Raw genomic sequence first — 10,654 nt, 5'->3', positions numbered from 1 at the left:
CCCCCCCCCCGGCTGGACGCCTTTATCGGTCGAACCCGGGGCCAATATTGGTCCAGCTCCACGTGCTTTAAGGCCGCTTTGGTCCAGACCTAACGGGACGGCTCGCAGACCAGATTAAAATTATCTCTGACACCTCGGTGAAACCTTTTCCTACACGAGTTCATTCTCTGCTCCCCTCAAAGTGAAAACCCGAAGCCCAATTCCGTGGCCTTATCTTTGCTAGCACATACTTCAAATGCACCAGATGGTGCAAGGAAATATCAGCACACCTGTGGCCACAAGGTGGCGTTAGGGTTGGGGTTAATAATTGAGTGGGTGTGTCTCTGAAGGGCCGAGGTCAATGGAAGCGGGGGAATGATGGCACATCAGGTAACACGGCTGTTTGAATCAAACTTGCACAGACCTCACTCACCCCTTCCTTCACCCGAGTGGCCAGGACAGCGGCCACCCAACTCTGCGCTAGGATTTCTGCCCTCCGAAGGTGCACCTTTGTTTTCATACAAGCTACAGCGACGACTAGGGGGGGTGTTTGTCAAGATGGTCCCCAGTGTGTTGTGTTGTGATCCAAGAAGTCCTGCAGTGTCGGATCTTCTACGCACAGAAATCTGAAGGTCCTGCTGTCAGACCCTCTATTCTTTGAGTAAATTATTGATCCAAAAGTCTATTTAGCGCTGCAAGGAAACCGTTTATTTAGCATCTGTTTGCAGTCTCCTGCTAAAGCCTTGGGTTTTAGCAGAAGTTTCAGTCGCTTAAACTCTGTGTTTTGGCAAATACTTTTTAAAAGGCAGAGCAAGAGAACAAAGTGGAGGTTGGTCTAATTTGTGGGGAGGGATAAATAATATAGGTCCTTTAAAAATTAAAGACTTCAGAATGTGCAGCATATTGAAAGTAAATATGTTTTTTTAATAGAACCAAAAAACGCCATTCAAGTCATAATCTGCACTTTATTTTACAGCTCAAAGCAAAAACAGTTTTATCATCTCAACGAATGCAATTAATATGCAAATCTTCATTTTTTAACTGCATTGAAACTTCGACAGGAAATGGTTGAAATCTGCAGCGCCGGGATCTAAGCGCCGCTCACACACTGGTCGCAGCACACACAGCCTGTGGATCACAGGCGTCAGGTCGTTCAGTCTGCTCCAACAGTGAATCTGCCCCGACCATCAAATTTCATCAAATTTAAAGCTGGGCGGCATGAAAAGAGACTGATTACAAAAAGGCTCCGCTGATTGAACTCCGCTGACCTTCTTCCTCCGGTGGGAAAAAAAAAAAAGAGAACCCCCCCCCCCCCTTCCCCCGGCGAACTGATGTCACACGATTCCCTTCTCCTCCGTCGGGAGCGCCGAGGGCTCCAGTCCGCACTGTTTCATCTGGACGGCCACGTCGAACAGGTAGTCGTAGCACTCGCACCTGGACAGGGAGCCAACGCGGTGAGCGTCGGAAGGAGGAAACAAACGAGGGACAAGGTGACGATGGGGGGATGGACGCTCACATGGTCTTGGCTTTCTCCCACGACTCGCCCCACACGTAGACGCCATGGCGGCGGACCAGCACCGCACAGGATTCTGGGTATTCCTCCATCGCCCGAGCCATCCGATCTTTTAAGTCCTTCTCCTCGGGCGTGTTTTCAATAATGGGCACCACCAGCATGTCATCGTACCTGAGTCAAAGTTTTAAAAAAGGGGTAGGATGTGGGGGGGAGGGGTAGATAGAATAATATGATACAATAACACAGCTTTGTCCGTTGACCTCGCAGTTTCGTGTCTTTGCTTTAACAGCTCGCTCAGAGGTCAACTCCAATCATCTCCGTCATCCGTCTTGCCAAGTTTGCTCGCCGCAAAAATCTCAGTCGTAAAATCTAATGGATTCCATCACCGGCGAGCTGCGGCTTCACCGTGATGGAACGGAGGACGGGACCTCAGCCGGGCCGCCTCCAAAGCCTCCAGGAGAGGCGGAGAGCGCGGCCGTGAGCCTCTGAGCTGCTAGCGAGATTCGCCGGCGTTGCAGCAGCAGCAGCGCCGCTTCTTATCCGACCGGGACGCCTCGTCCACGTCAGGAGAAGAAAGAAGTGACGCTGGAAACTTTTCTCGGTGGGGGGAAAAAAAAAATGCTTCCGATCGACTTCTGACAGCCTTTGGTTTTAGTTTAGCGGCGGCTCGGTGAAGGTGCAGAAAAGTGCAGCCCTTTCACCGTTCATTCAGAGTTAAGACCTCATCGCAGCAGGAGGCAGACTTGTTAGCAAACATTCAGTGGTCGGCGGGGAGAAGACTGTTGCTGAAATCACGGCCACACTGCCGTCTTTTTCACGCGGCCATATTACTTTTGACCTCGCCGCTTCGAAAATGACTTTTGTGAAACCTCGATTTCCTATAAACGCTAATGTGGAAACATTCCGGCGGCGTGATGGATGAGCCTCAATCCATCTTTCTCTCTGCTCGAGGCCGAGACACATTCTTGGGTTTTAACTACCGCTTTGCCTTGAGCGAAAGGGAAAAAAGCCGCGGCCGTGGCTCCCAGGCAGATGCTGTCCGAGACACGGCTGCTGCTGATGTGTTGGTACCTGCAGATATTACTGTGCTGCAGGTCCTCCCATTTTCAGTTTAAGCATTGCTCTGACGTAAGTAAGGAACCTGGAGACTGAAAAGGGGACAGTGCCTCACCTCTTTATTTATCTAAGACGTTGCTGAGCTAATTTAAAACAGACAGACAGACAGACAGAAAGTCAGGCAGGCAGGCAAATAGACAGAAGAGACAGACAGGCAGATAGACAGACAGGCAAGCAGACAGACAGACAGACAGGCAGACAGACAGACAGGCAGATAGACAGACGCAGGCAGACACGCAGATAGACAGGCAGGCGGGCACAGACAGACAGACAGGCAGACACGCAGATAGACAGGCAGGCAGATAGACAGACAGACAGGCAGATAGACAGACACGCAGATAGACAGGCAGGCAGATAGACAGGCAGGCAGGCAGATAGACAGACAGGCAAGCAGACAGACAGACAGGCAGGCAGATAGACAGACAGGCAAGCAGACAGACAGACAGGCAGGCAGATAGACAGACAGACAGATGCAGACAGACAGACAGGCAGATAGACAGACGCAGGCAGACACGCAGATAGACAGGCAGGCAGATAGACAGACAGACAGGCAGATAGACAGACACGCAGATAGACAGGCAGGCAGATAGACAGACAGACAGACGCAGACAGACAGGCAGGCAGATAGACAGACAGGCAGATAGACAGGCAGGCAGGCAGATAGACAGACAGACACGCAGCTAGACAGGCAGGCGGGCACAGACAGACAGACAGACAGACAGAGCCTTCAAAATGAACGCCGAGAGCGTTGTTATTCGTACGTGCGTCGAATTTGGGGCGACAGTTCCGATAAACGCTAGATAAGGAGAAACACTTTCGTTTCTCGCCAACGCAAAACAAACAGTTTGGGGAGGAGCTCCGCCTCCACCTTACCTGCCTAAACAGTTCACCTGCCCTCTAGCTCTTCACTTGTTTGTTTTTGCTCCCCCCCCCCCCCGCCGAAAGGAGCCACGATCTCTGCGACAATTTACAAAGACCTGAGAAAAACGTCTGCGCTTAGAAGATGCCTGACGCTTGATCACATACCGATAGTTGGTGCCTGAGGTGCCTCTGCGAATCCCCTTGATCATCTCCTGGTGTGTTATCCTGAACTCTTTGCCAGGAAACAGCAGAGTTACCATGACAGCAGCCTTGGAGTGGGTGTGTATGACTGCCTCAGCCCCTGCATTTCAGAAAAAAATGTGTGTTTCCACGTCACTCTGTGGGTGTGTGTGTGTGTCAAGGCTCTAGATTTAGAGTGGTATTTTCTTTATGGTGGATATATATATATATATGTACACATACATATTGTTTTTTGTTTCCGCTCTCTATATAGACACATAATCACACTGGTGTGTGGCGGTTCAAAACAATGTGGACCTTTGATTTCAAAATGCCTCCGGTCAACGTCACCCAAGTTGCGCAACGTTATTTACCCAACAGGAATTCAGGCACCATCCCATGATAAGCCCCCTTTCCTTCCCACTTGGCCCTGCTCCTCCGTCCCTGAATTCACGTTCAGTTGAAGGCAGTTCAGACTCTTGTGCAGATAAAGGGCATGCTTGACCTGCCAAACTGGCCTCCATACAGACTTTCTAAATTTCCAACAGTGTGATGCGAGAGATTTCCTCGAATGTCTCGCAAATCTATGCCGATTGATGGCAGCCAAAACATTTCATTCGACATCGTTCCTTAGAACAGTCGTTTTCAAAGTGGGGGCTGCCGGGAGATGCTGTACATTGACTGCCAATGGCTCTTTGTTTGGTGGATTGCATGATTGAAATTTGAAGAAACAAAACATATTGGCAATTTCACAATAGATTCATCGAACAAACAGGGGCCTCAGTAGCGCTGTGGAGGAACCACACACAGCCACAACAGCCTGGCATCCCCCCCCTCATGCTGGCCACACACTGCAAGTGGGATGGCATCCCATTCTTCAACCAGCATTTGTCGCAAGTCAGCCAACTACTGAGTGACCACTGTGGCACAACCCATTTGGACAGGTGCTGCCAATCAGGCGCCTGATTGGCAGCACCGGGTGGAACCAGAAGCCCCCCCAAAAAAAGGGTCAATAGCAACAGCTGATGAGCTTTATTTAGATTTATCTCATTTTTCATGGGCGCTACCCTGATACTGGGCCCTGCTGCTCACCACAAATGCCTGTTCCTTACAAGTGTGGCACCATTTAAAAGGGGAATAAACAGGCTTTCCAATGATATAGGATTTATTTCCAGGAAGCATTGTTACAACAAAGGAATAATCTAGAAAAACGCAAATTTCCTTGCTTTTTGTGTTATGTCCATGTATATCACACGATTAATGCAACAGTATCATTAATAAAGCCTCACCTCTCAATGTGTAGGCGTTCATGAAGAGCGGCGTGCACTGACTCTTCTTCAGCCTCTTCCAGGCGGGCGGACAGCTGATGTCCTTCTCCTCCATGTCACACACAAACAGGTCCTCCGGCTGTGCGACACGGGGGGCAATGGAAAGATCTGCTTTACGGTTTGAGCACCTGTCATTCAAGACCAAACCGGGTCGGGCCGGCATCCCAACGTTATGCTCACCTGTATTCTCTCTTTCTGAACACCTGATGGCGCAATGTAGATGTGCTCCCTGGACAGAGGCAAGAGAGTCGAGGGCGTTAATGCAAAGGAGATGGATGAAATAGTGTGTGTGTGTGTCAGGCCATAGTAGAGATCAAGGCCTCGCATGCTGCAGCTGACCTATTTGTCTATAATTCCGGGTGTTACCGCATTACGTGGCGTGTCAAAGCTTTAAGGTGTGCAGTGCAACAAAGTCTGCAGTAAATAAAATGCATGCAGCCTTTTTTTTTTTTCCCGTTAGCCTCCTCTATTGAGTGCTGTGTTCTGCAATGTTACTGCGAACTTTGAACTGTTGCAGTGTTTTAAAACTCTTTTGTGCGCAGTATTTATTCCTTCTTCTTTCAAACTCTGCTGTCCTGCACTTTCTTTAGTCACCGCGGTGCAGTTGTGCAATAGCAATGTTTATCGTTGCTTGATTTGTTTAAGTGGTTTTGAATAATCACTCTGATTGCGTGCCGTTTAAACTTTGACCGGGAAAGAGATCAGCTGTTTTCTCAACGGCCACTCAAAGCCTTTTCCAATGGTCGGTTGGGTCCGATTAAAAGCTTGTGACAACAGTTTTTGCTTTTAACGAGAATCAATTAATCACTTCATTTTATTTTGGTAAAATTGCTCAGATTTGAGATTCTTTTTTTTCTGTTGTGTTGGAAAACGCAATTGGCTTCAGTGCGAACAACAGACGCGGGAGACGGAGGAGTCACTTATGGATTTTCTGAGGTGCAAGATTTGGCGATACCGCCTCAGGTTGTGACTCATCTCTGACTCAAACCACCGATACCAGGAGAAGAGAACAAGCTTGGAAACGTGCGCCACGAGAAAATATGAAATATACTAAAACTAAACTACAAAAACTACACTCAGAGAAAATAGCCTCTTTTTTTTTCCTTCCAGGAAAAAAAGACGTTCTGTTGAGATTAATTTAATAAATCACATTCTTTTGTCTGACTTATTGAATTAAAAAATGCCTTTATTAATTATTAATTATTTGTGGGTTAACGATCTGCTATTGGATTTATCAGATCCTAAAGACGACGGGGACAAAGACTTCCAGCTAGTTTCTTTTTTTCCCACATTCATGGCAGCCGTGCTTGGCACAGCCTAGCAGTAAACACCGAGAACTGCGCTTTTTCCAATTCAAATCTGAACAAGATGAAAAGAAACTCTTCCATAAATCAGTCTGCCATTGCAATTTGTTTCCCAATCTAAATTAAATCTGGCACGCAACGAGCTCATTCCGAATTCCTCATTTCATTTCATTTTCGGTTTCATCACCATCAATAAATGTGCTGCTCTCTGTTCCAAAAAAAACAGATTTTCCAGTGGTGGGATCACTTCAAAGATGTTTGTAAAAACCTGCCGGGGCCTCAGTTCAGATTCTGCTCTATTAGCTGAACAACTGTTGGCTTCATCAGAGTTTTGCAGGATGGGGCGTCCGGTCAAATTAGGAACTGACCCGACACCAGTGTCCTCGCAGCACCTCTACATTTCACACATGATGAGTAGAAAATTAAAAACATGCTAGGGTTCTCATGAACTTCTGGGACAGTCTCTGGTAGTTTAAATTACTCTGCAGACAACTTGCACGGGCGTACAAACCCTCGTTTGAGGCTGATCCCTCCGCCTGTCCCCGTGACCCATCCCAGCTGGTAGAAGAGCCTGCACAACTCGGGGATGAGTGAGCAGGGATGCTCCTTGTCCTGCAACAGTGCACATGGGTAAGTAAGACGATCACTAAGAATCAGACGGACTCATCTCCCCACTGTCACAGACTGTTGGGACACTGGTTGCACTCGGACCATCGGTGAGCCAAGAACGGCTACGGCCGCTGCTTTCAAATATAATGGAGGGCTTCACCCCCCCCGACCCAGTGTAACACTGCCTGGTTACTCATCCAGTGCGACCTGTTGAAAAGGCCGGCGACTGGAGGTTGGCAAGAGGGTCTTTTCACAGCTGGATTACCAGCTTGCTTTTGATCGTTTGCGTGAATATGTGAGATTACAACACCTGCAATCAGATATAAACAGTTGTAATAAAAAGATTACTATATATTATATATATATTTACTACATTTATTAGCTTCCACACATCTTTCTTTCCCATTGATTTTCAATGGCATTAATATCAATCTATTACATGGTACTCGCCTGTTGCGCTACATGGCTTGGGTCTCCATCTTGGCAGTCATTGCCAGTTCCACACAAGGCTGACATCTGCTGTTGAACAAAACAACAACAACCAACAAACAACACAACAAAACAGAAATGTGTGAAGGGTTCATTCACATTTGTTTGGTTTCTGATTTGATTCAAGGATGAAATTGTTGCAATGTTTTTAATACATCCTCAATGGCATGCACTTCAGAGATTGGTCAGAATTTTACAGGAAATCTTCTGGTGAACACATGCCGGTGAGCAAAAAGAAATTATGACTAATTTCATGAAAGGGATTCATTTTCATCTTGAGACCAGCTCGGTGATTTTAAGGAGCAGCGTTGTTTTCTCTTATTTTGATGAAGCACGCTGATGAAAGTGTACGCTGGTTGAATATGTTATGAAAGAATAACTGAGAGCAAATTGTTTTCACTTGACTCTTGACTCTCCTTTTAAGTAAGAAGCTCCCGCTCACTCAAAAAAGAGGGCAGAAGGGCTGCAAAAACTCCTCAAGTGCACATTTCACAGAAACAGTCTCCTCCTCCTCCGCCTGCTGCTGGGAGTTCATTATGTTTAAAAGCATCATGCTTGAAGCTCAGAAAAAGAAACTGTTGCAAATCAACATTAAATAAGAAAAATAATAATAACAAAAAGTCACAAACCTTCAATGTCAAAACACGCAGGTGTCATTGGCTATATATTCTTGGCACGTACATACACTTGGCAAAGTGCAAAAGTCTATTAATCATTTTTGCGAATAGTGTTCGTCTGGCTGATGCAATGCGATCAACAACAATATAATGTCTTTGCTACCCTCTTTTATCACTATAGTAGCATTTTACGAAGACTGTAACGTTAAGGGCGTACAGACAAGAGAAAAGTTCAATGCATGCATTTAATTTTAAATTCAGGACACATGACCATGTCTGATGTGTAACAAACGACAAGGAGTTTCGAATCAACATTAGCATTGCCTTCTTCATGTACCGAGTCAAGTCATTAAACACGTTGAACGATGAGCGGGGAAAGGAGCATTGAGGACTGTCAAAACAAAACACCGGAGACAGCGGGGGATACCAGACAGAAGTAAATAGCACAACTCGATAACACGCATTTTCAAGTAGTCTGCAGAGGTCTGGCTTAAAGTGAATATTTGTTAAGACTACAAACTATTCGCTCCCCCCAAATGTTGCGATAACTCTTGTTATCGAAGCCAAAGTACTGTCGTCTTGTCAGCCTCGCAGCTCGATCGCATGCGCGGTGTGCTTTCACTTCATTTCCGTCCCAGCACCTCCGCTAGCAGAGGCTAAAATGCTGCGGGAGAAATTGTTTCCGGGCAAAACAAAACAAAACAAAACAAAAAAACGTAACGCTGTCTGTGCGAGCCGTACTCACGAGACAAAAGAACATTTAGCACGCATTTAATAAATTCTTACCGGATATGGGTTGCGAAATACGTCCGATAAGCCTGCAGCGTGGGTGTATTTTAGGGACAGGAAACCGGTTTGGGACAACGGCAGCGTGGCTACTCGGGGCACTGCAGCGAAAACCCCATACGGCCCCAAAATATTTTTCCCCATAAACCAAAAAACCCATAAAACTGACTGCGACCTGAAACGCGGATCATAATAAATGTTTCTCTTGAAGATTTTATCAAGTCATGGTCTTTTAATCTTTCCAAAAAATAAAAAGACCAGAAAGGAGTTTATTCCCAACGTGACGTCACGGCGTCGTGCGTGCTGTGTCTCGGCTCGCTCTGATTGGCTGATACGTCCACATGTATAAGGTGTGTTACAGAGGCATGATGACAAGCGACAACGCGCATGCTCTATGGGACTCATAATACGGGAGCCCAAAACTTTTTCAACGTATGCGCTCCAAGCGGAGATCCAATATACAATTACTTTCAATGCAGTTGTGTGTGTCAATTTGCTCTAAAGACTGCCAGGGAAGCTCAGCGTGATGTAATGAAAATGTCAGAAAAATAAATGGTCAAAAATGTGCAGTTGTGTTTAAAATTCACTGTCTAAAAATGGATAAGAATGTGTTTAACTCCGAGACGGGTTCACTCAGAATCAGAAACTTATCTCAGGTAAGATTTTCTTCTCGTGTTCCCGTAGCGTCTCTGTGTTTTAAAGCCAATTGATCAATGGACTTCAAAGGAGCAGCGTATGATCGCAGTTTTTTTTTCTTTTCTATTTTTTCCACTGCAGTGAAACTAGACGGCCATTGGGTAAATGCTGCGTTTTGTAACGCCTCCGAACGCTCAGTTTCTCTGGGATTCAATAGGGGGAAGGCGTGAACCTGGATTTTTGATTGAAAGTTCGCTGGGAGAAAAAAAAAAGAATCAATCCGTTTCGACTGCCGTCCCTCCCTGGATTTAGTGAAGAACGACGATCCCTTTAATCCTGTTTGCTTTTAGATATCGATGAATGCACTGTAAATGAAACACTCCAAACTCTTGTGTCAGTGGTAACACTTTTTTTTCTTTCTTTTTTTTTTTTTTTTTAATTATTAAAAAAAATAATAATTAATTAATTAATTAATTAACTTATTGCGAAATTAATTAATTTATTGCGAATATCAATAAGTTCATTCATTCGAATTTGTTCATTCATACTATAGACGAGATCAGCAACAGGACAAGGCAGCTAGCAAACTGCACATAATGACAGATAATAAACCAAATAAATTGATAAATTGCATGTTGTTGGGGGTTCTCGGGGGAAAAAAAAACCAAACATTTCTCTCTAGCACTGTTTATATACTTGAATTGAAACGTTGTATTTGCCCAGCCTTCCTATTCCTATTCCTATTCTTTGATTTTGTTGAACGGACTATTCTTGGACAAGGCAGCTAGCAAACTGCACATAATGACAGATGATAGACCAAATAAGGACAAATAGATGGACAAATTGCATGTTGTGGGAAGTGTGTGTGTGTGGGGGGGGGGTTCTCGGAAAAAACAAACATTTCTCTCTAGCACTGTTTATATACTTGAATTGAAACATATTTGCTCAGCCTTCCTAGTCCTATTCCTATTGTTGTGTTTTGTTGAACGGACTATTCTTGCGTGACCTTTTTTCGTATTAAGAATTTGGTAGGTCTGTCGAAACAAGTCTTTTGGTTCTTTACCTGGGATTTTCTGATGGTTGCTTCATGAGAATGCTCCTACACAGTGCTTTGTTTCCTGTTGAACACATGCCAAAATCCTTTTGTAATTGGGAAAGACTGGCTTGTCTGTGGAGGTTCTTTATTGCCCAACAGAAACACATCATCAGAGTGAAAGTTATGTTGTCATTTAACTC

The 10,654-nt window shown here is 45.4% G+C and overlaps 1 protein-coding gene across 1 annotated transcript; it reads right to left on the bottom strand.

Annotated features, from left to right (window-relative positions):
- Window positions 1–924: 924 nt before the first annotated feature.
- Window positions 925–9,196, bottom strand: apip (APAF1 interacting protein). The gene is made up of 8 exons (XM_076018004.1): window positions 8,783–9,196; window positions 7,341–7,409; window positions 6,793–6,893; window positions 5,158–5,206; window positions 4,939–5,056; window positions 3,635–3,770; window positions 1,496–1,663; window positions 925–1,413 (listed from the first exon to the last, which is right to left on the bottom strand). Exons 1-8 carry the CDS (start codon window positions 8,924–8,926, stop codon window positions 1,314–1,316), a joined length of 885 nt encoding a protein of 294 aa, XP_075874119.1. The 5' UTR covers window positions 8,927–9,196; the 3' UTR covers window positions 925–1,313.
- Window positions 9,197–10,654: the final 1,458 nt, after the last annotated feature.

This window comes from Nelusetta ayraudi, unplaced genomic scaffold (assembly GCF_046127955.1).
Source record: "Nelusetta ayraudi isolate G7.1 ecotype Tasmania unplaced genomic scaffold, CSIRO-AGI_Nayr_v1 ptg000002l, whole genome shotgun sequence".
Taxonomy (NCBI): domain Eukaryota; kingdom Metazoa; phylum Chordata; class Actinopteri; order Tetraodontiformes; family Monacanthidae; genus Nelusetta; species Nelusetta ayraudi.
The sequence above is the reverse complement of the archived record's forward strand: the minus strand, read 5'-3'. Positions and strand labels throughout refer to the sequence as shown.